This window comes from Lipomyces tetrasporus (genome assembly GCF_029532465.1).
Source record: "Lipomyces tetrasporus strain NRRL Y-64009 chromosome Unknown POJ06scaffold_3, whole genome shotgun sequence".
NCBI lineage: Eukaryota > Fungi > Ascomycota > Lipomycetes > Lipomycetales > Lipomycetaceae > Lipomyces > Lipomyces tetrasporus.
Window position 1 is genome coordinate 1,201,567 of NW_026611598.1, and position 26,174 is coordinate 1,227,740.

The 26,174-nt window shown below is 48.7% G+C and overlaps 11 protein-coding genes across 11 annotated transcripts; 6 read left to right on the forward strand and 5 right to left on the reverse strand.

Annotated features, from left to right (window-relative positions):
• Positions 1–200: 200 nt before the first annotated feature.
• Positions 201–3,755, forward strand: POJ06DRAFT_248741 (fungal-specific transcription factor domain-containing protein). Its single transcript, XM_056187074.1, has 4 exons — positions 201–632; positions 702–719; positions 853–1,273; positions 1,325–3,755. Exons 1-4 carry the CDS (start codon positions 306–308, stop codon positions 3,514–3,516), a joined length of 2,958 nt encoding a protein of 985 aa, XP_056045544.1. The 5' UTR covers positions 201–305; the 3' UTR covers positions 3,517–3,755.
• A 256-nt stretch (positions 3,756–4,011) lies between these two features.
• Positions 4,012–5,514, forward strand: POJ06DRAFT_248745 (Cupredoxin). Its single transcript, XM_056187075.1, has 3 exons — positions 4,012–4,632; positions 4,687–4,865; positions 4,922–5,514. The coding sequence occupies exons 1-3, from the start codon at positions 4,477–4,479 to the stop codon at positions 5,319–5,321; spliced, it is 735 nt and encodes a 244-aa protein (XP_056045545.1). The 5' UTR covers positions 4,012–4,476; the 3' UTR covers positions 5,322–5,514.
• Positions 5,515–7,323: 1,809 nt separating this feature from the next.
• POJ06DRAFT_76777 (Cupredoxin) lies at positions 7,324–8,679 on the forward strand. The gene is made up of 4 exons (XM_056191530.1): positions 7,324–7,694; positions 7,755–7,871; positions 7,926–7,990; positions 8,042–8,679. Exons 1-4 carry the CDS (start codon positions 7,536–7,538, stop codon positions 8,469–8,471), a joined length of 771 nt encoding a protein of 256 aa, XP_056045546.1. The 5' UTR covers positions 7,324–7,535; the 3' UTR covers positions 8,472–8,679.
• Positions 8,680–8,887: 208 nt separating this feature from the next.
• Positions 8,888–10,365, reverse strand: POJ06DRAFT_236725 (uncharacterized protein; the record flags this gene model as incomplete). The annotated part of the gene is made up of 3 exons (XM_056185916.1): positions 8,888–9,172; positions 9,229–9,600; positions 9,652–10,365. 3 exons carry the CDS (start codon positions 10,363–10,365, stop codon positions 8,888–8,890), a joined length of 1,371 nt encoding a protein of 456 aa, XP_056045547.1.
• Positions 10,366–11,082: 717 nt separating this feature from the next.
• POJ06DRAFT_76877 (uncharacterized protein) lies at positions 11,083–12,526 on the forward strand. The gene is made up of 3 exons (XM_056191532.1): positions 11,083–11,278; positions 11,341–11,838; positions 11,901–12,526. The coding sequence occupies exons 1-3, from the start codon at positions 11,167–11,169 to the stop codon at positions 12,272–12,274; spliced, it is 984 nt and encodes a 327-aa protein (XP_056045548.1). The 5' UTR covers positions 11,083–11,166; the 3' UTR covers positions 12,275–12,526.
• POJ06DRAFT_76826 (uncharacterized protein) lies at positions 12,323–13,992 on the reverse strand. Its single transcript, XM_056191531.1, has 5 exons — positions 13,795–13,992; positions 13,721–13,746; positions 13,503–13,662; positions 13,181–13,446; positions 12,323–13,119 (listed from the first exon to the last, which is right to left on the reverse strand). The coding sequence occupies exons 1-5, from the start codon at positions 13,820–13,822 to the stop codon at positions 12,778–12,780; spliced, it is 822 nt and encodes a 273-aa protein (XP_056045549.1). The 5' UTR covers positions 13,823–13,992; the 3' UTR covers positions 12,323–12,777.
• A 1,110-nt stretch (positions 13,993–15,102) lies between these two features.
• On the forward strand, positions 15,103–15,631 carry POJ06DRAFT_294687 (uncharacterized protein; the record flags this gene model as incomplete). The annotated part of the gene is made up of 2 exons (XM_056190480.1): positions 15,103–15,420; positions 15,446–15,631. The coding sequence occupies exons 1-2, from the start codon at positions 15,127–15,129 to the stop codon at positions 15,629–15,631; spliced, it is 480 nt and encodes a 159-aa protein (XP_056045550.1). The 5' UTR covers positions 15,103–15,126.
• An 893-nt stretch (positions 15,632–16,524) lies between these two features.
• POJ06DRAFT_76887 (RIO1 family-domain-containing protein) lies at positions 16,525–18,382 on the forward strand. Its single transcript, XM_056191533.1, has 3 exons — positions 16,525–16,969; positions 17,028–18,114; positions 18,167–18,382. The coding sequence occupies exons 1-3, from the start codon at positions 16,641–16,643 to the stop codon at positions 18,266–18,268; spliced, it is 1,518 nt and encodes a 505-aa protein (XP_056045551.1). The 5' UTR covers positions 16,525–16,640; the 3' UTR covers positions 18,269–18,382.
• POJ06DRAFT_266711 (autophagy-related protein 17) lies at positions 18,355–19,751 on the reverse strand (the record flags this gene model as incomplete). The annotated part of the gene is made up of 3 exons (XM_056189178.1): positions 18,355–18,551; positions 18,601–19,273; positions 19,326–19,751. The coding sequence occupies 3 exons, from the start codon at positions 19,749–19,751 to the stop codon at positions 18,355–18,357; spliced, it is 1,296 nt and encodes a 431-aa protein (XP_056045552.1).
• Positions 19,752–20,463: 712 nt separating this feature from the next.
• On the reverse strand, positions 20,464–22,806 carry POJ06DRAFT_76909 (quinon protein alcohol dehydrogenase-like superfamily). Its single transcript, XM_056191534.1, has 2 exons — positions 22,533–22,806; positions 20,464–22,432 (listed from the first exon to the last, which is right to left on the reverse strand). Exons 1-2 carry the CDS (start codon positions 22,749–22,751, stop codon positions 20,618–20,620), a joined length of 2,034 nt encoding a protein of 677 aa, XP_056045553.1. The 5' UTR covers positions 22,752–22,806; the 3' UTR covers positions 20,464–20,617.
• A 1,010-nt stretch (positions 22,807–23,816) lies between these two features.
• On the reverse strand, positions 23,817–25,108 carry POJ06DRAFT_248768 (uncharacterized protein). The gene has a single exon (XM_056187076.1). It carries the CDS (start codon positions 24,802–24,804, stop codon positions 24,079–24,081), a length of 726 nt encoding a protein of 241 aa, XP_056045554.1. The 5' UTR covers positions 24,805–25,108; the 3' UTR covers positions 23,817–24,078.
• Positions 25,109–26,174: the final 1,066 nt, after the last annotated feature.

Sequence of the window (26,174 nt, forward strand, 5' to 3'; positions counted from 1 at the left end):
TGTCTTCTCCGGACAGTTTGCTGTAATGCCGCAACTTGCCCAACACGCGGTCTTCTGCACCAGCCACGGGCGGCTGGCGGATACGGGACGAGGCAGGGCGCGGAGAACGGAGAGCGGGATAGGGCTGCGACTAATAATCTGCCACTCCTCCGCCGGCACTTGCCTCGTCGTCACCGGTTTTTTATTGCTTCGCATCCATAGTATTATTCACTGCGCCCGCTGTCACCTACCTCCCTTGCTACTGCCCACGGTGTTCGCTCCTGCTATCGAACCCTCCGCTCCAAGCGCAGGCAACGCAGTCAGCAATGTCCAGAGACGGGCGCGGCGACGCGCGATTAATGCCTACATCTCCCGCCAGTGGTTCTTACCAACACGCGCACCAGTTTCCCCCACCACCTCCTCCTCCTCCTCCTCCACCACCACCGCCGCCTCCAGGATTGATGCACCAGCATCCACAGTCGTTGCCTGGCATCGGGCAACACTCAATGTCTCCGCAGCAGGTCCAGCCACAACATCAAGAACACACTCGCCAGAACTCCCACGTTCATCAAAGTGCGACTCCCCCATCTTCTGCCGCGTCGCCCGGCCAGTCTCCCGTCCCGAGCAAGAGAAAGAGTAGTCGAACCGGTCAGGTGTGTATACTCGGGGGTTCTTCTCTTATCCGTGCCAGATCAAGAGCTGACAATTTACTCCAACTCTAGGCTTGTGACAGATGTAAAGTACGTTTTTCCTTCAACTCGTCTTGCGGACTGGCCATCCGCGCCTTGCGTCGTATTGCTGACCGTCCCCTTAATACCTCATCGACATGTTCAACCACCAATTGCGATACCGGCGTACTAACCTAATTCACAGTTGCGAAAAATCAAGTGTAATGCCACCACTGGCTCCTGCACACCATGTACGCTTGCCAGAGTCGCTTGTACAAACACGGATCTCAACTCCCGTCGTGCAGTTCCGAGAGGTTACGTCGAGTCTCTCGAATCACAAGTCTCGTCTTGCAGGTCACGGGTCGAGGAGCTTGAAAGTGTCCTCGTCAGCCTCGTGCCCTCTATTGATCTCGCCAACTTACCACGCCCTGAGCAGATATCAGCCTTAAAGCAGCATTCATCGCCAACGGTCCTACCGTCAATTGAGACACTGACGTCGATTACATTGCCGCCTGTTCAGACCGCCGAAAGGAAGAATGACGACAATCGGCTGCCGGTCTATGTCGGCGAGCGGTTGACGTCGCCTGATCAGCGGGTGGGATCCTGGGATGAAGCCACTCTGTCAAGTATGCGGCCTTTTTATCTAACGCTCTGTTCTTTTGTCTTACGGGAAATAGTCTTTGGCATCCGCATAAATCTTCGTGATCTGGCTCCTGGTAATCTCGGAGATACCAACTTCTTCGAGATATTTTCGTCACCCAGGCCTGCCAAGATGGAGCTCCCATCGTACGAGGAAGCAAAGTTATATGTTGAATCGTATATTGCTGTCATTCACCCTGTTATTCCAGTCATTAGCAAATCGTGGATTCTTCAGGAGATTAATAAATTATACAGTGACGAAAACTATGTGCCGTCTGCCCAGACAGCAGTCATTGTCAACATGGTGTTTGCGCTAATCACGTCCTCGATCGATCTTTATCAACGCAAGATGGACAAAAATCGCGACAATTACACACCAGTATCCGATACGTTCTATCGCCGCGTTATTCCATATTATCACGATCTCTTTCACAAACCCGATCTCGCGTCAGTCCAAGCACTAGTCTTGATCCTAGTTTTTCTGAGACCTTCGCCTCGTCCTCAGTCATCATGGGCTCTGGGTCGGATGGCCATGACGATCGCAATTCAGCTCGGTCTGCACAGAGAAAATCTGCAATCGCTAGGCCCCGCGAGATCCCTTTCCCTTCGCGAATCTCAGCTGCGGAAGCGCGTCTTCTGGTGCCTGCTATCACTCGAATCCGCCATCTCAAACCGGCTTGGTCGGCCGCTGGCTCTAAACAATAGGAACTTTGACACAGAGCTGCCACTGGCCGTCGACGACGAGTATCTCGATGGCACGGATTACACCAAAATCGACAAGCCCTGCTCGTTCTTGCCCGGCCTGGCACTGTTTGGGCTGACAAGGATTTCATCAAACGTATACTCAACGTTCTACGCAGTCAGGAAGCCTTCGGCGGACGAGTACGAGCGACTAGTTGTTGAGTTCGAGGCTGAACTGGACCAATGGAAGGCACAATTGCCCGAGAGCTTGACTTGGAAGCCGTCGGACAGCACTGGTGATTTACGGGACAAACGATATGCGGGAATCATGTGGCTTACCGTGAACGAGCTACATTTGTTCATCCGTCATCCATCTGGCTCGACCACGAACAACCAGGCGTTCAATGACGAGTCGCGGAATATGTCAGTCGGCATTGCCAGAGAGTTGCTGCATACAATGAATAATTTGATGAAGATCAATCACGTCGAGTCGACATGGTATAACGTTTCGGTGCTGCTTACGTCGCTTTTCACAATCTTATACGGTGCGTGGTCGGCGAAAGACATCACGATGGACGAAATCAGTAGGGTCAAGGAGGACGCCGCGATTACGTTGAGTGTTATAGACGAGATTGCAATCTCGCTGGGTACAGATGTTGGCAACAACAAGATGCGTGAAGTTGTCAGTGCCTTGTCCGACGAGACTGTTAGGAAGCTGGAGGAACGACATAACCAGTACTACTACCATAACCAACAGCGACAGGAGCCTCAACTATGGCAGCATCAATCACAGCAGCAACAGCCTCCACCGCCACAGCCAGTACACGCACAGCCGATGATGCCGTCACAGTATGCGATGTCCAACGAAGCTTATCTTATGGAGCAAAGCCAGGCTCAGCAAGGTCTGGCTCATTCAATGTCTGGTCCCTTGTCCCACCTTGTTTCTGCATCTGTAGCCGCAGCCGCCGCATCGGGAACGCCAACACCTTCCAATATTTCGATAGACGGCGTCGCCCAGCCGTATAACCAACAGTCTCCATACGCGCCTCCGGCGGCCACTGCCTATCCTCCGCAGTCACATCCACATTCTCCATATGCCCCGCAACATGCCCCAATTTACGATCCGTCTGCACACCAGCAACAGGTTCTGCAGCAAGTTCCGCCAACGACCGCCCAGGCGTCGCCATACATCTGGCAAGCCGCGGCCGTCGCTGCAGCTGCGGCTGCCACTACGTCTGTTGCCCCGGGACATGCTGGCATACCAACCAGCGCTGCGGTTAACAACGGTCCGGGTGGTGTCGCACCAGCTATCTGGCTGGACGGCTCACTCAGTTGGCAAGACTACGTCTTCACGGAGATGCAGACACTCGAGAAATTGTCGTACTCGTCCAAGCGCAAAGAAAATCCTCTAGTTGCAGCCGCGGCCGCTGCAGCGGTCGCAGCCGGCGTCGTGCCGTCCGGTCCTGCGACATCGGGTCAGGGTCATCCAGGACAAGACCGGGACTCTGGTGGGTACGGAAATGGTATTGGTGGGAGTTATTACGGGTAGATTTTGGTCAAAAAAAGGCTCATTTTTGTTTGGATACGATACGCTGTTGCATAGGAATTTACTTTGTATACTACTTAATATTGTTGGGTCATTTGTATGTTATTAAGAGACCGCTGGTGTTGCGAGCTATAGCAGTTTGTTTGGTGCATGTAAGTTAAATATTGTACGTGTGGTTTGTACATAAACCGTTCGAACCGTCATTGTCGACAGGTTTGTAAATATTACTTAGATTATTATAATCCATCGTGATACTATATAGTGGAATTACTGTGCCCCGAGGGACCTGAATGGCCCGATCCCGATCCGCCTCTGTTTTTTTTCCATTCATAGATTCAGTTTTTACAAGCGCGCTTTAGCGAGGCGTGGTAACACAGAAAGTTCATTTTAGCCGTGCGGCTATGTGTCGCACGAGTCGCACGTGTCGCACACGAGTTTGCCTCGCCGAAGTGACTCGTCTCACGCCTAATCCGTCGTAACTCAATATCATGTGTCTAAATTCATAGTCTCACTCGTATTCGTGAAGACATCGCTCTTCTGCAAGTCTGGAAATGAAGCAAGTTAGACTGTAGCTATATTTGGCTATTCCGAACAGGCAATGATATTCCCTTACTCAGACCTGCTCAGTGGCAGTAGTGGGTCGGCAGCCAAATCGACAGGCGTCGCTTGGCCGGCCGGATAAGACAGGGGGAGCAATAAGCAAAAACCCCGCATTGAGCTTGATCTCCAGCATCATGTCACTTGAGCGAGGCTGTGCATCTGCATCAACTGCCCAGAGACGACTTCTTCAATTCGGGCCCCCTCTCGTCTGGCTGAAGGTTATAAAGCGCTGCGTTAGATGGGTTTTGGGGATCCGCCTTGTGATATCTTTATTTGCTCGATATCTCTGCTGTGATTCTGTGGAGTGATCTACTTGCAATCTGTCGTCCAGATATTATCGAACTTGCTGCTGGGTCAGTCATTATGAAGCTGCTTCTATACGGTCTCCATATTGCTCTCTGGGCCGGCCCCGCCCTTTCTTTCACAGTCCATGATGTAGTCATCAGGGGCTTTTCGTTCAACCCGAACTCTGTAATGGCTGAAGCCGGCGATTTTGTCCGCTTCACTTTTGAGTCCGGCGTAGGTAGCATCTACATACGGGGTTCCTTTTGTTTGTGCTGATCAGTATTGTAGCCTCACGGAGTAGCGCAGGCGGCCTTCGACTCTCCCTGTGTACCGCTCTCTTCCGCGTCCTCCGGCAATGACGTTGTGTTTTATTCCGGCATCATGACACCGTCTGGGTCCGACACACCCACTTTCACCATCGAAGTAAACAACACGGATCCCCTCTGGTTCTACTGCCCAGTTGACTCGTATGCCGTCGCTTGATGTTACTTATGGTTGCTACAGGCGCTAACGTTTTGATTAGGCACTGCCAGGGCGGTATGGTCGGTGCAATCAATCCGACATCGGATGAGACTGTGAACGATTTTTCCTCTGCCGCGGCAGGCGTGTCGTCAAGTTCAGCGCCGTCGGAACCCGCTGGTGATGTCGTTATTCCGTCATCTACAATTTCGTCATCGTCCATGCCGTCATCTACTACTATGCCGTCATCTGCTACTATGCCGTCATCTGCTACTACCTCGAGATCAGCTTCGACGTCTATGTCCGCATCAGGCACCGCCGAATCGATCACTACGATGACTACTGCGACAACAAGTTCTCCCGCAGCTTCCGCCATGACGACGTCGGGTGCCGGCACACTGGCAATCAATGCCGCAGCACTACTCGTGGCTGGTGCTCTTGTACTTGCAAGGATTCTCGCCTGATATTGAAGGCAATAACCGCCATTTGGTCCTGGGCGGCTGCAATTCGATTCAAGCAAAGTTAATTTTGTGTTCGCGTCAGTAATTGTCTGGATAACTTATTCTGGAGGTTGGTTGTGTACAAGACATTAAACTTTCAGGTACCGAAGGGCTGGAATACATCCTGTGTTGTTTTAATTACGTATTTCGCTTAGCCGCTGTCTAGCCTACACATTGATTGCACCCCGGGAGTTATCATATCATGGTTAAGTCTCATGGTATTTCACGGACATGCATGGACTGCTGAGGCAGGCAGCTGACATATCTTCGTAAGATGCATCGTAGTCGTGAGCTTGTCATTCCAAGGACTTTCCCGTCTCACTCTAAACTTCATGACGAATCGTGGAACAGCAAAGAGAAATCAAAGAGGCTGTATTTCCGGATGGCCACTCGTGAGCACCCCGACTGGCGCCTGACATGTACAGAAGGTCCGGGTACGACACGATGCTGCTTTCGCAACTTCTTGTGATTAATGCTGCTAGGGCTATGCTCTTCGCGGTCGCTGCAGATGTTGTTTGTTTCTTGGCTCTCGTCGGCGACCAGCATAATTACCGGCCGATGAAGATTGTGAAGCATAGAGCATAAAACGCTTTCGTCAGAACGTTTAACAATCCAATCCGCGTTGCTTTCAATTCCCGGCTAAACTAGGCAACGCAGTGCTTGCTCTGCCTCAATGTGACAAAGAGGGGGGGGGGGGGGGGAGGGGGGGGGGGGAACTACATGGCCGGCAGTAGCTACTTACCCCTAACCCACTGAGCAACGCCGCATTTGTTGAGGCTCCTGTCTCTCTGACGGGCTTTCCGGCACCTTGAACTAACTATGGAGAGTTAACAGCCGTCCTGCAGATGTGATCAGTCGTGGTCGGAGGCTCACACCGGAACTGTCGAAAGCTCATACCGGGATGCTAAGCGCCGGGCTTGCCACAAGCATGATGCTCTGGTGCAACGAGGTTGCAATTAGAAGAAGGCTTGAGCTGGCCGACTGGCCAAAGACGTAGTCGGAAACACAGTTTAGTCCGTTGTCATGCTGTTACCAAACAGGAGTTGATACTGAGATTACAGCACGCACTTTCCACCTCTGTCTAACTCGCTTTATCAGCACTTTGTTTATACATGGCTCCGACGAACTTTGTGACGTATTGATTGCTGGAGACTTGCATATAGTCTGTCCGCATGGCATGCTTCCTGTATGCAGAAACATGGTTAAACGCAGTACTGTGGCGGTGTCTGCGGAAATGCGTGGGGAGAAGTTAGACTTGACGGTACCCGGCCCTCTGGCTCTGATGTCCGTCTACAATTTCCATTGTGAGTTTACGATAGACCCTGGCAGTAAGCAGTGTGGCGAAAACCTTAGAATTGAAGTTGAATTGGTATGCAGTATGACTCGCAGCTTACGGTGGCAGAAATTCTAGAATCCGGTGGATTTGATTCAAAGAATTTGGTGTAGCTGCTGCAGGGAACTATTATACAGGCAACTATTATAAGTTACAGGCAAACTGTTTGTAATCAATATTATGTCCGAGGTACAGATCCATGCTTGGCATAAACCCTAAATTTGGATGCCGCGGCGCCCGACTCGTCAGTCGTCATCGTTGACGCACGTGGGCCAAGCTGTTGTTCCTTGCGGCTCGCTGCCTTAACCTGTCGAACCACCCATGCCGTAACCTGGCCAATCGAGTTGCTCTTCTCTATCAAGACTGTCATGATCTGATAATCAAATGCATCGATATAGTTAGTACGGATTTTACTTTGCATATAAACTTTTGCATCGGACTTAACCTATGATTGACCATTAAGCACACGATTTGTCCACACCCCCCGTTGTTGCCGAGCCGCCTTGCACGGCGTTTTGGGTATTTCTTGGAGTAGAAACGCTTATTTGCACAAGCAGGGCGGGACGATATTGCGCGATCTTGGCAGAACGCATTGGCAGCCTCGTTGTCGGACAGTCGAGGCCTCGGCGCGTTCTCGGCTGGCCTATGTGGATGGACTTTGCGAACGGCAGCCTGGGCATCTCATTACTAACGCGATACTGTTCTGAGTATACATAGACTATTCTAGGGCGTTCACGGCTCCGACAACATTTTATGAACTCGGCAGACATCCTGAAGGCTGTTCCTTGACTTCTGGGAAATTGTTGCGCCCTAATTGCAATATCTCCATCTAATTCGAACTCACTATGAAGTCCGCATACCTACTCTCTCTCGCGCTGTCCGTGGGTACGTCTATGGCCTACACAGTCCACAACGTGTCTGTCGGTGAAGGTGCTCTCGATTATACTCCGAACGCCATTAGCGCGAAAGTCGGCGACTTTGTCGTATTCACATTCTTGAGTGGCGTGAGCGCCCTTTTGCCGGAATTATTATATTTTGAAGCATTCGACTAAACAATGTTACAGACTCACGGTGTCGCTCAGGCTAGCTATGATTCTCCGTGCTTACCTTACTCCGATTCTACAGAAGGTGCTGGCAAGACCGGTCTTTATTCTGGCTTAATCACCCCAATTAGAAACTATGTACGGCTATATTTATCAATTCCAAGCATTTAAGCAGTGCGCTGACACATGTAGAACCCAACTTACACAATTCGGATTGACACCACCGATCCTATCTGGTTCTACTGCCCAGAAGCATTGTAGGTCGGCCACCTTATTGGGAGTGTGACATCGTTCTAACATTCGCATAGTCACTGCCAGACCGGAATGGTCGGCGTAATCAACCCCGGAGACGGCCAGTCTGTGGCGGACTTCAGCTCTGCTGCCGAGAACTTGTCGCGCAACTTAGCCCCAGCAGTCGAATTCGGCAACACAACCGTTGGCGCGACAAGTCCCGTGTCTTCACCGTCGTCGAGCAGTTCTGCAGCGTCCTCGGTCGCGTCTACGTCTTCTTCGTCGTCGAGCTCTTCCGTTTCGTCCTCAGCCGCGTCGACGTCTACCGCAGTCACCACACAGGTTGCATCCACCAGCTCCGCGACGACGACCTTCTTTACCGCCACTTCTGCGTCCTCCAGCGCTTCTGCTGCTACGTCATCATCCGCCAGTGCGAGTAATGCTAATATTGCTGGCAGTGCCGTCCTTTTGGCAGTGATTGCCGGCGGGCTCCGTCTTCTTGCATAGTGGGCTTATGAAAAAAATGCTACGAGTAGTAACTAATTTAAAATATTCAGGATAACGTAGAAGGAGACTGGTGTAAAAATATAGATTTTAATAGCCGGCCATATATAGACATAGTGATAGAGGCTCCCAGCGCTCGTGCGTAAACACTGCGTACGCTGCATTGGCAATACCATATTTCAAACGTCCGGTCACGCTGACGTACCAAATCACCTTCAAAATAGTACGCCAAAAGTGATGTTATCGTTGTATATGTTGCCTGCAGTCTCTTCCCAACAGCAGAGGATTCAATATTGACAGTGACCAGCAAATACAGTCTGCAACCTGTACCAATTCCAAATCAAACAGCAGAAATCGAGAACAGATCAGGCAATCATTCCAGCGTCGTAGTGTCTCTGTCATCATCCACACATACCATTCTAGTCCTCGAAACTCCTAGAAACAGGTGTGGAGGCGAAAAAGCTTCCGCTCGTGTGTGCGACAAGATTAAAACATGGGTCGTCAGACACCGTCAAGCGCCGCACCGTCAAAACGAAATTTCGTATTCGTGCCGTCGCTTGCGAGTTTGTACTTAATCTGCTTTCTTCCGATAGTCGCAGTCCAGTGCGACGTGACCCAACAGTTGAACTTAGCGCGAAGCTTGAACTGATCAGTTGCGACCGTGAGATGTCCGACCTGTATTCGCCACGCTTGGGCGATTTGCGCTGCAATGCGGCGTTAGAAGTGATGATCATTGTCTGTGTATAATAAACCGACATACCAATAACCTGTGTAGCTGAGCCTCTAGATAGTCAGACCAGCCAAGTAGTACCTTGCGAGTCCATCTACGACTGGTATTTGGTTGCGGAGTTGTTCTTTGTCCTCTAGATGCGAGACTTAATGAGTCCGCCCCCAGCTGCTCTTTGTCCGCATGTCCATTGACGCTTTCAAGCGTCACTACGTTGGTTCCACTGGCAGCAAGAAGGTTGGTTGAATGACTATTGGTGCCACTGCGTTGGCGGCCCACATCGATTCTAGTCCGGCCAGTCGAAGAAATATCGGTTCGCAGTCTCAGAGCTATATCAGACTGCATGCGCTTTGCGGTCTCGTTCTGCTTCTTCGTAGACTGCGGCCTTGCTCGTGGTCTCCGTTTCTGCATACCGTTAGCTAAAGTGGACCGCAAACTGTGATCAAGAATACATACGTGTAGGTTATTCGACGCTCTCACCCTATACTTCCGTCTAACATTCTTCGGCACATTGTCCATAGCCAACGCAACATCAGTGTCAACACTCAAGACACTGTCGAGCTTGACGACAAATGCCGTGAACATTAGCCTCGAATGACAAATATCATCCAGCTTGCCACCGTACTCAGGGCGGTAATAATACGCCGAATCGTTATTGTTGTAGCGTATCACGCGGCGGTGACAAGGAGCTGTTTTGTTACTGGAGAGCATGTCGATGATGTATTGCCTCTCGTCGTTAATGCGTGCGATATCCTGCGACAGGAAAAGTTCGTGTTGCGAAGAGTGTTCATTGGATTGATGCATTCCCGTACCGTCAGCCTCGTATTCGAAAAACGTTGGAATCCAGGCAAACGGCTGCTGATTACCGTTGGCATCCGTGTGCTCGTCGTCCGGGCCTGTATCTGACGTGGTCCATGCTGTTATAGAACTAGTATTCATCCCACTTGCCGAACTACGGCTTTTCGCCGTTGAAATCGAAATTAACGTCGACAGTGGAGAAGTAAAGTATACCGAACAGCTGGCTTCCTCGTCACGCACATCATATTGCTCACTTTGTTGATCGTCGGCGGTATTTAAATTTGGTGGTTCTTGTCCAAGCGAATCGTTATTTACTTTCTTATGCAATTTCGACCGGAAGATTTCAGTTATCAGGATCAAGACCCGATGCATTATTAACTAAGTTCTGACTGATCCTTGCGCCGTAAGAACCGGATTTCAGGAGGCATTGCGAGGAGGAGTTGGTCCCATGCCTAAGAGAGTGGATTTGTGCCAACATCTCTTTACTGTAATGGCAGTGCGGCTCTGGACTGAATTGCAACGGCCATCCAAACGTGATCACTCGCCCGGGCAAGTTCACGAATCCTTTCCACTATAGGCCGACCACGATGATATCATTATTCCTATTCTGTTCTATGAGTAAATGTGACTCATATAACTTTAAACTTGGGCATACATACGAGTTGCCCGTCTAGTGCAGTTGAATTCGGCGAGTCCACACCGGCCAAACGTCTAATTTCTTGGAGATTCATGGAGCCTCAAGCAACCATTCCTCTTTGGGCAAAGCGTATTTTGAAATTCCGTAATCATCAGGATACAGACTACAGATATCTGGACAATTGCGGGAGAAGTAAATGCTGGCAAGAAGAACGGAAGAGTAGCCCAAAACGTCGCTCCCAATATTTCAGCAGTATCCTCTATTGCAGCTGTAATTAGTCCGAGAATTTGATGTAGATGCCATGTATTTATTATCTTTTCCTTCCATTTTACGCATAGCAAAATGTGGACGGCTTTGGCGGGTGTCGTCATTAGCTGGCGAAGGTCATCCTTTCATGTCTGCCACGTTCATGAACAATTAAAGTTAATCCGCGTCACCGCGCCCGACTCGACGTTGTGGAGCCGCCCACACCGACGCAGTATTAATTGGCAGCGTAAATTTTTCGGTCCGCCTTAACCTGTTCGATAGATATACTAATGCATTTTGGAGTGAGAGAAATGGACCTCGTTAACCACCTTAACGACAGATTGTTATTTGCCGTCCCGAAGAGTGAGTTTCAAGATTTTCACAGGTTTTATTCTGTGCAAAGCAGTGTGAAAGTGTAGTTTGGAAATTTGCAGGCTGTGATTAACGACTATAAACTCCAACAGAGGGCCGGCTGTATCAGCAGTGTCTCGAACTCCTGAAAGGTGCAGATATTCAATTTAATCGAAGTAATCGGCTTGATATCGCTCTGTGCACAAATCTGCCTATCGCCCTCGTGTTCCTGCCCGCGGCCGATATCCCGCGGTTTGTCGGCGAAGGCCGCGTCTCGCTTGGTATCACAGGCCAGGACCAAGTCGCAGAGTCGAATATAGACGTGCGAGAGATCATTGATTTGGGATTCGGATCGTGCAAATTGCAGGTCGAGGTGCCTGAGAATGGCGCATTTTCGGACCCTCGCCAGTTGGTTGGCAAGAGCATCGTCACATCGTTTACCAGCCTTACCGAACAGTATTTTCGGAAATTGGAGGCCGAGGCCGCGAATGCCGAACCAGCTGTGAATGGAAACGAGAAGAAACCGTTGAAGACAGTTATAAAGTATGTTGGTGGCAGTGTTGAGGCTGCTTGTGCTCTTGGTATTGCTGATGCCGTCGTGGACTTGGTTGGTATGTGCTCTAACTGTCAGTTCGGCCATAAGGCAGGCAAATTTGCTGACTGTAATGTACAGAGTCTGGCGAAACAATGCGCGCCGCTGGTCTGAAAGCAATCGAAACTGTCTTCGAAACCTCGGCCGTTCTTATCGGCTCGCAACACCCCACGCACCCCGACCTTCTCGATATCATCGTCTCGCGTATCAAGGGTGTCATCGCTGCAGGCAAGTACGTGCTGTGCAACTACAACTGCCCGCGCGATAAGCTCAATGTCGTAATCACAATCACGCCCGGTCATCGCGCCCCAACAGTGTCCCCTCTTGAAGAGGAAGGTTGGGTTGCTGTCAGCAGCATGGTGGAAAAGAAGCGGATCGCAGAAGTCATGGACAGATTGCAGGCCGCCGGCGCTGAGGATATATTGGTGTTCAATATTTCAAATTCTAGAGTATAGAATTTTCTAGGCTTATTGTATTACAGAAAGAACAAAATGTTTATCATGGGTATATATTTGTTTCATGATTATTCGGGAAAATATTGAGATTTTTTGTGCGTGATACCGATACATATATACGTGCTTGGACCAACGATATAGCACGGTAGTGGTCTCACATAATACTGTGCTGTAAGAAGTGTATATTATGGCTTTGGGAAAGCCTTGCCAACTGAGTCAAATCATTAGACATTAACAGAAAATATGTGTCGATAATCAGAATTATTCTGTGGATGACGCTATCGACATTTGAACCCAAAACGCTCAATGCAAAAGCAGAACACAAAACACAACAACTACCTCTCGCCAATTCTTTATTATGCATATTAATGCCAAAAATTCCAGCCAAACTCTTCCCAAATAACCAAGCATATTACTGCCAATAACCAACGACACAACTCGTATACATTACTGTGGAGCCGATCGTTCAAACCAATAAACCGAGGAAAAATGCAAAGTAGTCTTTAGCGATGAGTTGTTAGAACTTTAACCGGGATCTGAATTGACTCGGAAGACGATTCTCCAGATTCAGTATTTTCCGACGAGGACTCGCTGCTACTGCTGCTCTGGTCTTCCTTCTTCCTGGTAAATGAAAATTCAATGTCCTTATTGTCTCCGACTTTTCGGCCATATTTGGATATGAGTTCCAAGATTGTGTACGACATCAACTGGCGGCCACGGGACGGACTGATGGCGTCCTCGGCGATGTGCATATCTACGTCAGCAGACGATCCCGAGTCCACAAATTTTTGCAATACATGCGACGTCAACATGCAAACCATTACGCCACAGTCTGAACCATTAGTCTGCATTATTCGTATTAGCATGCTTTTGGCAAGACCATTATTGGATGCCAGATAAACTTACCTGTTGCGGCGTTGGCATCGAATATAAGGTCAACTTCCCACAATCCAATAGCGTTGTCAATTTCTTCGCGACAATTTCCGCCTCTTGAACGTTTATATCCTCTAATGTATCATAATAATAACCGATCTTCTTTTTGGTATCGACAACCAGCAATGACCAATGGCTTCCACCCTCAGCGAGATCAACATTGGCATTGTTGTTAATCGGCAGGAAAATAAACCGTGCGCCATCCAGCGGTGGCAACACGTCTTTCAGGTCGAGCGGGTCTACACCCCGTATTAGCACAACGTCATTAATAAAAGATATCGATAACCCAACATACTTGGCGACTGCGCAAGTAAAAATACCATGGATGGTCGCAATAGGACAATATATTCTGGGTGGTCCAGACTAGTGTATACTTCTGATCGTTCAAGGTACTCGTACCAGAACGTGAGATTATTGTCGTTAAACCACTGATCATCCCGTAGGTTGTCAAAGTCCTGTTGCACCTTCAGTTTAGGCCCTGCAGAAGAAGATTCATCGAACAGGATCACACACCTCTTTGTATACCGAGACATCGTAATCTATCGCACCGTTAATACAGTTTCCGACTCAAAGCTACACAAACCTACATTCAAGTATAATATCGTACGATCGCATCTACAGATTCGGCATCAGCAAGGCCAACATACTGTCACATCAACCACAGATCGGGGCGTGTCCGTAACACGCCGCAAAATCCGTTCTCGCAGCAAACTTACTCTCAATAACTTGAGTAGAGTAGTAAAAAGTTTGAACGTCCGCCTTTTGCTGGTAGTCATTTATTCGTGTCGTGGCCGCGACAGTTGAACCTTGTTGCGTGAATAACGAAGGTCGGGGGTATGAAATCGAGAAATCTAAGCTGCGACTGGGAGGTAAGCTGCTTTGCAAATGTGAAAGCTGTCCTTGAGACTTTTAACATACAGAGTGCAAATCCTCTTCGGTCGGAGAATGAGGGCCGGTTCGAGCTTGGAGATGAAACGATAGAAGGGTAAACTACAACTGAGAGTGCTGTTATGTATGTATGGGAAAGCGCCTAAGCCGAGATGATGGGCTGGCGAACTTGGGTTTGTCGGATCCGGGGACACCCGTGACGGCGATGACGTCGCGTACCCATCTGACCATCTTGCTTCCTCGGCAATGCACCTTGAGTTATATTACGGTAAACAAATACTTTAGTTGATACAGAATCGTATACTTTGCAAACTAGGTTATCTTAATTTGTCATTTGGCAAGCTTTATGAAACTGACTAATCAGTTAGTTTGCAGAAGTCTGCTCAGAGATTCTTGATTTCACCAATGTCGGCTACCTCCGACATTATTACAGAAGTACCGTATTTGACTACTCAGAATCACGACTTACGAACCTTAGTATTGTAGTTGATCATCTGTGAACAAATTAGTTGGATAGGACTACAAAAGCATCACAAAGTTTAATAGTAGTACGGAGCTGCATGCAGATCATGTGCTTCTCACTGTGTTCCAGACAATCGCTTGACGGTTTCACGTTGTGAGTGATCTAGTCAGGACATTTGTCAATTAATGTCGCAACGTAGTCAAGACAATATGGTACTGGATAATTGCACAGACATGCGTTCCTACCAGAGCAGGCACGTTCGGCGATCTGGTGGATAGGGATCCATCCAGCAGTATTCAGGGGTAATATTGTTACCATGCTAACCCTAACCACGACGTAAATAATCGAGCGCTTCATGAAACGCGTTAGTAGACGCGTAAATCGAGATTATTTCGTCGCTCGAACAGCTCATCTACCGCAATTGCAGCACTCTTTCTCAGCCCACACTAAAAATATATAATGGACCATATTGCAGCAACAGCAGCAGCACCAAGTGTACCAGCCAACACCTCTTACAATCTATACGTGGGTATGGAATAACCTTGTCCGTCAAAAGGATGCTGTAAGTATGCTCTGTGACTGTCCATGGAGGGTGCGATTCAAGAAGCAGCTCAATGATTCATGGATTGTCACAGAGCTAATAGACGAGCATCAAGGACACCAGCTGGAAGGTGTTGATCCGTTGTCGTATTCGGTAAACAGACCGGTAACTGCTGAAGCCAGGGCAACCATGTTTGAGCTTGTGCGGGACTCATCAACTACCCTCAACACCGTTGCTTCTATGCTAAACAAAACATACGGCCTGTCATTGCTTCCTCGGGACGCATACAATCGGACGTACGACCATGGTCAGAAATGGCTCGTCAACCGTCAAGTTCCTGGAAAAGCTGGACCAAGATGGGTATCTGTACCGGGTCAGATTGGGTCCAGAAAACACTCTCGACGGCATGTTTTTTTGCAAAATTGGAGATGTCCGAAAGGCGCGTGTGTACGGGCAAGCGAACGCCATGGATGCCACGTACAAGCGAGATTTCGTCTTCCATTGGTCAACATTGTTACAGTGGATAACATAGCGTTTGTACGCACAAAGGGTTAGGGTTAGCGTGATACCCGCTGGTACCATGATTTCAAAAAGGGTATAGTCGGTAATTGCCCCATGATTTCCCGCAAAAAAACCCTAACTTACCGATTTTGAGCCAGCCTCCTGAACCTAAGACGCAAAACTCAATCATCCCTTAATCTGCGTCAGAGATTATTTATTCCGTCTGACTCGTCGTATCTAGGAAATAGACATATAGAAATCATTCATCATTGTCCTGTCCACATTGCTTCTCAAATGATAAATAATTCAAACGACTGTGCTGAATTGCCTACCAAACCAGTTAAAGGCGGCAGAGCGGGACCTTGGCAAGATGTGTTTATGGCCGACAAAGCATTTTGCCGAACCCCCAACAATTGATAACGTGGGGTAACAGTTCAAGGTGGTTGACGAAACGGACTGTATGTCCTCTTGATCGGCATCATACGGAAATACACAAACCCAGACCTGCAACTACAGGACTCTAGCTGCCAATCAAAATGTGAGAAATCCAATACCAGAAGTATGGCCGGAAAAGGAGATTAACCCCCAAATACGTGACCTACTTGCATGCTTTCGACAAATCCTGGATCAATTCTACGCATGATATGTTACGGGTTGCTGGAAAGCAAATAAATGGACAGATGCGGAATATTTTCTTGTCAGGGGGCTCAAGCCTTGCTGGTACTTCTAGCAGCCAGTAGTCTTTCTAAATCCCAGAGTGGCCCGCAGCTCTTCCAACAGTCAGCATGGTGCCACAAGTCACGTAGATTAGGAGTCCAATCTGCTGGTGTCTAGTTCGTAACAATACAAGTAAAACGCATCTGTCGCTGGTTTAGCTATTAAATTTGGACTGTTGGCGGGACTTTCCTCCCAACGCCGCACTGCCAGAAAGTTTTCAAATTTAAAACCGAATGTCGATGGCAGAAACAGATCGGTCTTGTACATTTGACGCTTGCCTTATTCGATAGACTATATCTCGAACGGCTCGTCTCAGCAGTACGATGCAGTTTGAGCTAACTAATCCTGCAATCGGTGACACTGACACGTTCCCGCATTCACTTCTCCCCGCGCTCGTCGTCCCAAGTCAGCCGCCGGCGCACGCCAACGGCACTGCAGAAGAATTCAGCGACGAAGAAGAAGAAGAAGATGATGATGAAGACGAATTAGATAGTAGTGACGAGGACACGGGTTATTTTATTGACGACAACGGTGCCGCTGGTGGCGGAAATGGGAACAGTAACAGCAAGACTTTATACGACTCGAATGCTATCCTCACTAAGTATGCGTCCCGAATAAAAGTCGACGAGCTGGTCCCTACCATAAAAACCAAGTACGTCTAATTCAAGATTGGTTGATTTGACGTTGAAAAATTACTCAAGGTGCTTTAGGATCACCGATAAATCTGACCGCGCGACAATCGAGCAAGTTTTGGACCCCCGCACATGCAAGATCCTCGCTAAGTTCATCAACAAAGGCGAACTCTACGAAATCAACGGATGCATAAGCACAGGGAAGGAAGCCAACGTCTACCACGCCACAACCGACGCCCACGAGCACCGTGCCATCAAGATCTACAAGACCTCGATTCTAGTGTTCAAAGACCGTGATCGATACGTGACGGGCGAATATCGATTCCGACATGGCTACAGTCGACATAATCCGCGGAAAATGGTCAAGCTTTGGGCTGAGAAAGAAATGCGGAATCTGAATCGATTGTATCAGGCAGGAATCCCGTCTCCGAAACCGTTGGCGTTGAAAATGCACGTGCTTGTGATGGACTTTATTGGAGATGACGAAGGCTGGCCGTCGCCGCGGTTGCATGACGCTAAAATTGACGAAGCCAAATATGTTGAGTTATATCACCAACTCGTCGCGTACATGATTATAATGTACCAGAAGTGTCGATTGGTGCATGCAGATTTGAGCGAGTACAATATCTTGTACCACCGTGAGAGACTCGTGATTATCGATGTCTCGCAATCCGTCGAACACGACCATCCACACAGTCTTGAGTTCTTGCGAATGGATATCAAGAACGTGAATGACTTTTTTAGTAAGCACGGTGTCGCGTGCTTTTCGGAGCGACAACTATTTGGGCTAGTAATGAGTACGAGTGCAGAGCGCGATTTGGAACTCGAGAATTTACTAGAAAAGCTAGCGCATACAGAGTCAGTGCCGGAGGATGCCGTTGATGATGCTACGTTTAGGAAAATGTACATTCCACAGACACTGGAGCAAGTATACGACGTCGAGCGCGATGTCGCACGTATCAAGAGTGGTGAAGGGCATGAACTGGTGTATAAGGACCTCGTGCATCTGGCTATCAATGACCACAGCGGATCTGAGAGCGAGCCTGAGGACGGATCTGGCGAAGAAGATTACGAGTCTGGTAAGGAATCTGGTAGCGATCGGCCGTTCAAAGAACGACCTACTGTCCTCAAAGGCAAAAAGTTTGAAAATAAAGAAGACAAAAAGGTATGTCACTTTGATGCCCATGTCCATTAATCTTACGCTAACAACACAGCAGGAACGCAAAAAGCTAGTGAAAGAGCAAAAGAAAGAGAAACGCGCCAAGAAAATGCCCAAACATCTGAAAAAGAAGCTTTTAAATAATTCAAAACGGCGTTAGCACCACTGTAAATATTATACACATATACACTTAGGTTGGAAATTTATACAGTACTTAATTTTGAATAATAAATATTAGAATATATACTATTTCGGTAGTGATGGAGCTGAGATAAGTCGCTTCTTGACCTGCTCGATTAGCGACGCACTGAGGTCTGGCAGCGGCGAGATCTCGTGGGCAATGATTTCATATCCGATCGGCGGGTCAGAAAGACCCGGCCATAAATCGCTAGGCAGATAGTCTCCATTTTTGACATGAAATGACTTTCGGGACGCCATTTCCTCTGTTCTCTATTAGAAAATGAATGTTCTCCGCTTCAGCATTCAACATACCTTCGTAAATGAACTTAAGCTTGTCCAGGGCGTCGCGCACAACTTTTTCCATGCGATTTTGCGTATTTTTCCGTCTGACGACTTCAAGCACCAGCGCATCATAACTATGCATGAACCGCTCAAAGTACTCCACCAACGAGTCCAATTCATCTAGTAGCGAGTTCCGTCGACTAAAATACTCAGCAACGTCATCGGCGAATTGCCGCACTGCGAACAGATGCTTCTCGAGCGAATCTTGATGCCGAGATATATCGTCGCAGAGTTTTGCGGTCGCGCCGTAGTGCTCGGCAGAGGACGCTGCAAATGTGAGGATGCTATCGGCAAGTGTCTTCATGTCGGCATAGCGCTGCCGGACTTCCTCGACAACGTCATCCACCTGTGCAGCGTCGTCGCGCAGGACTTTGATAAGATCTTCTCGCTCTGGGTCTTCTTGCAAATTCGACGTGCTAGATGTCATCAGCGCTTGTGAGCACTGATCATAGTGATGTGCCAAGGACTCTAGAAGCGCGCCCATAGCGTGGGCGTGGTCTTCAATTGACTCTAATGAGTTGACAAGAGACTTGGACGATGATAAGTCTGATGACGCTGGGGGCAGTACGGACACGTCGGACGACAACTCCGATATTTCTGCATCAAATTGTGAAAGGTCGCTAATCATGTTTCTATGTGAGTCCTATGTAGAATTAGGTGGCCGTCCATAGTATCAATAACTGCATGCAGCAGACCTGGAAATAATCAATCGCCTGCCGTAACTGGGCTTTTAGTTCCTCGACCACAACGTCGTCCGTATGATCCTTTAATGACCGCTTCGTGTCTCCATCCTCCGTACCTTTAAACCCAGCATCGACCACAGTGTCTTCCAGCTTCTTCAACACCCCATCAAGCCTGGCCCCGCTACTATCCAACTCAACCAAACTACCCTGAAATTCGCCCTCGAATGCACCAGCCGTAGTATGCAAAGTCTCGTTGACTTGATACAGCAATGCAATCTGCGCATGCACTTCACGAGATAGAAAGAGCGTCTTCGAATGAATCGCGAACGCGGACTCGAGCGACTCGCGTGCGGACAGGACCAGACTACTGGCGGATGAGCAGATTGGCTCGGCTATGGTGAGTGCGCGCTTTGCGTTGACGAACCAGTCGGCTTCCATAGCGGTTTGGCGTAGTTATGAACCTTGCTGATGGAGAAGAACGACTTGTACGTCTTAAGAGTGTGCTTGTGCTAAATGGATCCGCGCCAAGATCTCCGTAGTCATCCCCGAGCCCTAACCCGATTTGCAGCTTCAAAGCAATGGAATTTGATGGTCGAGACCCAATTGCTATAAAGTACCATCATTCTATACTCGACTTTGAAACAGTCAACTCGGTTCCACAGCATCAGGCCTACGAATTCGGCCGGCGTACTATATTGCACTGCGGTCCCTGGACACCGGCATGCTCGTCGTCTGGTTCATCGAGGCAAGGATCGGAAGAATGAGGCCTTTAGCTCTCTGTTGCCGCTCAATCCACCTCGGGTTGCGGTCGCGAATTTCTGGACGCGGCTGGTCGCGGGTTTCTGCGTATGCACTCTTTTGACTCTTTATGGAGTGACGTTGGTTCGTTTTTCGGTGTGGTTTTGGTCAGTTGTTTTTCTCGTTGCACTGGTGGAAGTTTCTCCTTTGGTTTGCCTGTTTCCCGTTCCTTTTCCTTTTTTCAAATTTCTGATGTGAGTAGCCCGAATTGCTCCTGGACACCGATTTCAAGACGACCATACGATCCTCTAAGCAAAAATTTACTGGTTGTCATCGTCGACAATGCTACACACCATAGGATACTCCATAATTTCCTGTATTAAACAAGCATAACGCTTCATAATAACAAATATCCATATGCCCAATACCTGCAGATCCATAATATATACAGTAAATCAAACCATCCATGCCATAAATTCCATGTCCTACTCCCAATATCAAAAATGAACTACAGTACACAAACATAGCTAGAATCGGAAAACTAACGAACAACTTTTGCAAAGCATTTATTCGACTCCAAATGAATAGACTCTGACTTCACCGTCATCACTACCGGACGCTAATCGGGAGTCGGATAATCCGACGCAAGCGACGGGCGCGGAATGTCCGCTGAACGTGTGCAGACATCTGCCACTTTGGATGTCCCAGACCTTAACTAATCGATCGTGTGCGCCGGATGCAATGCGGAATGTGTCGGCAGCTAATCCCCAGACGCCTTCGACGTGGCCGAAAAGAGTCTTTGTACACTCGCCTGCGTTTGCGTCCCAGAGTTTGATGGTGTTGTCGAGCGATGAGGTTAAAATGTGCGGAAGCTTGCGTCTCCGTCGGCTTCTGTCTCTAATGGCGGCGCGAGACAGGCTCGGGGAAGAAGGAGATTGAAGGCTCATTTCATCGTCAGACACATGCGCGGCAGAGAGCGCGGGTTCTTGCTCCTTGTACTCGCCGCCTTCGGGAACCAATTGATGGCCGGTTGGATGGTAATGGTGGTGATGATGGTACTGCTCGTTTACATCGTCGTCGTCCTCGGCAAGTTCGTTGTCATCCTCCTCTTCGTCTCGTAAAACGATCGGCAAAACACACTGAACCTGGCCGAAATGGCCCTGATCGTTACCAACACCTGACATGCCAGCGCCACTAAATATTCGCAGACATTCATGAGTGTCAAGGTCCCACATGCGAACGGTAGTGTCGTCACTTGCTGAGAACAAAATGCCAGACCGACTATGAATGTTAACTGCGTTAACCCAGTCTGTATGTCCGCGAAGAGTGAAAAATGATTTTTCCCTGAAATTCCACACCCGAATAGTGCTGTCTGCGGAGCCAGATGCTAGGAGAGTAGCGTCAAAATACAGACTGAGAACGCCGTCGGTATGGCCACGTAGAGTTGAGACACATTCGCCGGTCTTGTAATTCCATATTCTGATCGTTCGGTCCATTGATCCGGTAACCAATTTAGAGTCATCAAACATTAATGCCCGCACGCCACGGACGTGACCACTTAGGATCCGCAATAGCTTGCCGGTTTCAATATCCCAAACCCTGACTGTCGTATCATAAGATCCGGTGATTAAAACTGAATGATCAAACTGCAAACACATTATACCGTCGGTGTGGCCCTTGAAAACTTTGAGCTGATATCTTCCGCGGCGCCAATTTTGTTCCACCTTTAGTCTTTCCGAGTAGACATCCTTCCACGGTCGAGTGAGTCTTCCTGGCGGTACATTCTGAGTTGTCAAGGTCGACATATCGTTGCTTCGCGTTCGCTTGGCAGTCTGGGCATCATTCACGGCTATCTCATCCGAATCAGAAGCATTAGACTCATCAATAGAACGTTTCTTGTCGCTCGCACAAGCCGCATCCGTTTGCGTTAAGCTGTCTGGCGTAGATGTGCGCTGCGAGATGTTTTCAATTCGCTTTTCGATATCTTTCTTGGATTCCCTCAATCGCCGCCGTTCCAGCAATGGTAGACCCCAGCCACACTTTGTGCACTTGCGATCAATATGTTGCTCACACATTCTGTGCCATACCAGATCGTCGTCGGCAAGCTTGCGCCAGTTCTTGGAAACCTGAGCGGCTTTACATAGTGACGACGCGTCGAGGTAGCATAGAATTTTGTAGGAAATTTCAGGTGGCAGGGCAGAAACGAAGTCGATTCGGATCAGGTCCCGAAGCAAAGAGGACACGTAGGAGAGTTGTGGCGAACAACATTGCGAGAGCATTCCCTTGAGGATCAAATTTCGCTCTTGCGTGGGAGCAGCGGAAAATATGCTCCAGACATGTGTGATTGCCTGCTGGTCTTGTTGCGGTAGAGTATCGAGTTGCTGTCGGGACGAAAAGTTAGTATAACCGCGCTAAAAGAAAATGACGACCACTCCACATCTCCCTCCACTATATAAATTAAGAATAAATGGGAAAGCTCACGCTCTGCAAGTCTTCCATCTCAGTTTCGTCAGCCTGTCGCTTGCATTTGAAGGCGGGATGATGTCGATAACAGAAGTTGCGGGACTCTTTGTAGCTCTCGGGGTACAGACGCTGCGATATGTGTCGCGTGAGGAATGGAGTCAATACGGCGGCAGGATTCCTGTCCTGTCGCTCACCATCGACACTGGGGAGTGAATAGGGGACGTCTGAGCCAGACATGGTGGCAGATGGAGGCAAATACACCTTTGTGAGAGCGTGGGGAGTATGATGGTGGGGGAGAGGCGGTCGATTTATCGTCGTGTGTGGTGGGTGAAGGATGCGACTATTTGAGGGATAGGGTACTGTGGCGGCGATGAGCACACCATCGCAGTGACCTTTTGCGCCGGGTCGCGACAGCGCGACGCCGCACCCAAAAAGTGGCCCAGTGAAAAACGGCGTTAACTATTACGCAATCGTTAGAATCGCAGACGCCATGCTCTTGATCGGCGGATCATAACAGTTAGTCAGTTACAAGCCAGGCGATAATCAGCAGAGGAACCAGCAGTATCCTCCGTACTATGTTCCTACAGCTTACAAAGGCAGAAGGTAACCTCCAGTCTCGAGCCTTGCACGCCGCTGGCGCACGGTTATTTGACTTTAGACTTCTGATCTAACTCAGAATATTCTGCAAAATTGACAGAGCCCTTTCCCTGTTGGCCCTCTCCCCCATATTTATGCAGACGATAACTAGGATCCAGAACAAGATGGCGTGTCAAATTGCTGGAAATGGCATTCAATTAAGGGTATAATTCCGTTTGATCCTCTTATTTCCGGCTGTGGGCTCCTGTGACTAATGTTTACATTGGCGCGCTCGTCTCGAAGTTTTGGTACCTCGTTCCTAATTCCTATTCACGACGGAAATGCTGTCATACAGATTATACAGACGCAACTACATTTATTTAGTATCTGGCATTAAATACAGTGATGCAGTCCTACTCATAATCTTGACGACATAATGTCAAAACTTCACTCGAAAACTTTTACCGTGCCTTAGAATCGTGCCCATCTGAATTCTGAAACTGCCACGTTCCGAAAGGATTTTGTTTAATCTGCTTGTCAGCTCCATAGTTGGTAATCGTGTGGTAGATAGGATAGATACTGTGTGCATGCCGTGTAATGCTGACGCGATCCTACAAGGGACTGGTTCCCATCTAGTAGACGCCGTGTAATGCTGACGCGATCCTACAAGGGACTGGTTCCCATCTAGTAGACGTAATATGATAGGCCTTTTTCATCACGCCGACATGACAAGCATTGTTTGCTACTTCGGTAGTTGGTATAAATTTATAAGCAAAAAGATTCCTTGCGGACATATCTGATGCGTTGATGGCCAAGCTTCAGCTAAACGGAAATAAAAAGGGGATCGTGTGATATGGGCAAATTAACCCGTCCTTCTGATGTTCATTACATATTATACAAAGAAATGCACGACATTCAAAGCAGTCTATATCCGGAAACATTGGTGAAAATCTCAATATGGCAAGTTACGACCTAACGCTACTCTGATTCACGTACTCGTAGGACTCAAGCTTCTTTCCCGACATCGCAGCACACCACACCGACTACGTTCACCACCACACGATGCGGATTCACAGCAACATCGGGCATTTCGTCTCGTACGCGCGCGACTCCGGCTCGTACTCCTGCTCTCGTTTCGTTCTTGACTAGTTATCCGGCCGTCTGACTCGCTTATTCTCCATCCCCAGCCACTCTTAAAGCCAACAGGCAACTCATCAGTCGCAGCGTGTGACGTCGACCGCCTCCGTCGGTCGGAAAATTTGCTACCTCTTTCGGTCCGTATGACAGAAAAATCCAGAATCTGCTTAACCACGCGTGAAATTTCCTCAGAATTCTGGGAGTCGAAGTTTCCCTCGGAGCAGTTGAGCCCCGTTAGCTCGGCCATCTCCGCTCTCTCGGCAACAGACGGACGTCGCCCGAGGTTCAGGCGCGCAAAAGCTGATAGTGATGCGGACGCGGACTCGCGGCGAGGAATGGAGGTCTTACGAGAATTGGACAGTGACCGCGGGCTTGCTGGACGGGAGGTCGCGGGGGACGATGGTAGCGACATCGCAGAGGGCGGGACGAACGAAAACGGAGAAGGAGGACCGTACAAGGGATCGTCTAGCGGACCGGCGGCGCTGTATGTTGAGAACGATGATGATCGTGTGTAGCAAGCGGGCGAGCCTGAAGATATGGATGAGGTCGAGCTTCGGCGGCAGGTCGCAGACGACATCGTGCGAAGAATATCTGTCTCGACGATGGTAAGAGAGCTGTCGTTGGTGGCGACGAAACAAAAAAAACACAGTCGTGAGTGCGAGATAGGTGCGCAGAGATTATCAGTTGCCGTACGTTGCGCAGTGACGATGGCAACTACATGTCACAATCAAGTGCTCGCCCTTCGCAGATGCGTAACCGACGGGACCACTCTTGATTCTTCCCGATTAGGGTTAGCGCCAAATTCTCCACTATTCCACAGGTATTCTCGAACGATATTGCAACTGCGCTAACCCACTTTCGGTTTAGCGCAGTAGATCTCGGAATAACGTTTTTGCGGTCAGCCAGGAAAATTTCCTATCCTACGGTGGCGATCGGAAGCCGCGTAACCTGTCCCCCCATAGATTGCTATTATATCATTACTGGCGAGTGGCGTATTTGACTCTGGAATACTCCGCAGCTCTGTCAATGTATTCTTCAACACTGGGCTTCTATGTGACTGGACCAGGACAATATCCACAACGACTTCCTTCACTTGTCGATTGATGCCCTCCTAAGTGTCCTAACATCTACGAACGAAATACGCATGCACCCCTGATAAGCAATGACAGCGCTAATCAGCCTCAGAATGTGTAGGGAATGTACATTACAGACACGGAGCCGGGACTGCCGGAAATCCATTTGGTTGGACATACTACAGATCGATCCAACTTGTTCCTGTCACATCCACTCGCTCATATCCGGCACAGCGGCCCACAGACGTGGCACTAATCATACCGATAAAACTGAATATCTCTTGTCCTAGGTTGCTGATGTAGTGCATATGACCAGACATGACGCAATTGGACATCCGACATAAATTAATAACGGCATTTTCTGAACAACTAAGCCGATCAGCATTAAATGAATTTTGCTCACGTTTGGACGTATTCTATAACTTGCATTGCTTCGCCAGTACCGCCCATGGACTAGAACCGGCTAACTTGGCATTTATGATTACTCGAATCGGTCTATTATCTAGGAGAATACTTGGTTGGCTCCAGTAGATAATATTACTCTCGATTGATGTCAAGATAGTCCCCTCGTGATGCAGCCACACACACACTTCTGCTGTGGAGTACGACCAGTTATGAATGGTCCGCTAAGGTACTACAACAGTTAGTATATGACTCAAGTTGTCTGGCGGTTCTCGCTGCTTCGCGTGGATTGCTTGTAGCTAGTTTCTTTTTTCGAGCCCGAAGTGGTGGCAGCTTGATGTGGAAACACGATACTATAAAATTCTGTGGTACAATGTCAATATAGTCAATAAAATATCCTTATCGACTAGAAATGGCTGACAATATTATTAGACTGGATTTACTAGGCATTATGTAGCCATCATTATATTTG

What these genes read in the sequence shown, in the direction of transcription:
- POJ06DRAFT_248741 (XM_056187074.1), top strand. Translation starts at nt 306, where the DNA reads ATGTCCAGAGACGGGCGCGGCGACGCGCGATTAATGCCTACATCTCCC. An exon ending in GGATGAAGCCACTCTGTCAA is followed by an intron (nt 1,274 to 1,324) that starts GTATGCGGCCTT and finishes TACGGGAAATAG; the next exon opens with TCTTTGGCATCCGCATAAAT.
- POJ06DRAFT_248745 (XM_056187075.1), top strand. Translation starts at nt 4,477, where the DNA reads ATGAAGCTGCTTCTATACGGTCTCCATATTGCTCTCTGGGCCGGCCCC. An exon ending in GCTTCACTTTTGAGTCCGGC is followed by an intron (nt 4,633 to 4,686) that starts GTAGGTAGCATC and finishes TCAGTATTGTAG; the next exon opens with CCTCACGGAGTAGCGCAGGC. An exon ending in TTCTACTGCCCAGTTGACTC is followed by an intron (nt 4,866 to 4,921) that starts GTATGCCGTCGC and finishes CGTTTTGATTAG; the next exon opens with GCACTGCCAGGGCGGTATGG.
- POJ06DRAFT_76777 (XM_056191530.1), top strand. Translation starts at nt 7,536, where the DNA reads ATGAAGTCCGCATACCTACTCTCTCTCGCGCTGTCCGTGGGTACGTCT. An exon ending in TATTCACATTCTTGAGTGGC is followed by an intron (nt 7,695 to 7,754) that starts GTGAGCGCCCTT and finishes ACAATGTTACAG; the next exon opens with ACTCACGGTGTCGCTCAGGC. An exon ending in TCACCCCAATTAGAAACTAT is followed by an intron (nt 7,872 to 7,925) that starts GTACGGCTATAT and finishes TGACACATGTAG; the next exon opens with AACCCAACTTACACAATTCG.
- POJ06DRAFT_76877 (XM_056191532.1), top strand. Translation starts at nt 11,167, where the DNA reads ATGCATTTTGGAGTGAGAGAAATGGACCTCGTTAACCACCTTAACGAC. An exon ending in CAGGTTTTATTCTGTGCAAA is followed by an intron (nt 11,279 to 11,340) that starts GCAGTGTGAAAG and finishes AAACTCCAACAG; the next exon opens with AGGGCCGGCTGTATCAGCAG. An exon ending in TGCCGTCGTGGACTTGGTTG is followed by an intron (nt 11,839 to 11,900) that starts GTATGTGCTCTA and finishes TGTAATGTACAG; the next exon opens with AGTCTGGCGAAACAATGCGC.
- POJ06DRAFT_76826 (XM_056191531.1), bottom strand. Translation starts at nt 13,822, where the DNA reads ATGCGATCGTACGATATTATACTTGAAT. An exon ending in ATGTCTCGGTATACAAAGAG is followed by an intron (nt 13,663 to 13,720) that starts GTGTGTGATCCT and finishes AAGGTGCAACAG; the next exon opens with GACTTTGACAACCTACGGGA. An exon ending in CGATGCCAACGCCGCAACAG is followed by an intron (nt 13,120 to 13,180) that starts GTAAGTTTATCT and finishes CGAATAATGCAG; the next exon opens with ACTAATGGTTCAGACTGTGG.
- POJ06DRAFT_76887 (XM_056191533.1), top strand. Translation starts at nt 16,641, where the DNA reads ATGCAGTTTGAGCTAACTAATCCTGCAATCGGTGACACTGACACGTTC. An exon ending in GTCCCTACCATAAAAACCAA is followed by an intron (nt 16,970 to 17,027) that starts GTACGTCTAATT and finishes AAGGTGCTTTAG; the next exon opens with GATCACCGATAAATCTGACC. An exon ending in AAAATAAAGAAGACAAAAAG is followed by an intron (nt 18,115 to 18,166) that starts GTATGTCACTTT and finishes ACAACACAGCAG; the next exon opens with GAACGCAAAAAGCTAGTGAA.
- POJ06DRAFT_76909 (XM_056191534.1), bottom strand. Translation starts at nt 22,751, where the DNA reads ATGTCTGGCTCAGACGTCCCCTATTCACTCCCCAGTGTCGATGGTGAG. An exon ending in AGATGGAAGACTTGCAGAGC is followed by an intron (nt 22,433 to 22,532) that starts GTGAGCTTTCCC and finishes TCGTCCCGACAG; the next exon opens with CAACTCGATACTCTACCGCA.
- POJ06DRAFT_248768 (XM_056187076.1), bottom strand. Translation starts at nt 24,804, where the DNA reads ATGTCGTCTGCGACCTGCCGCCGAAGCTCGACCTCATCCATATCTTCA.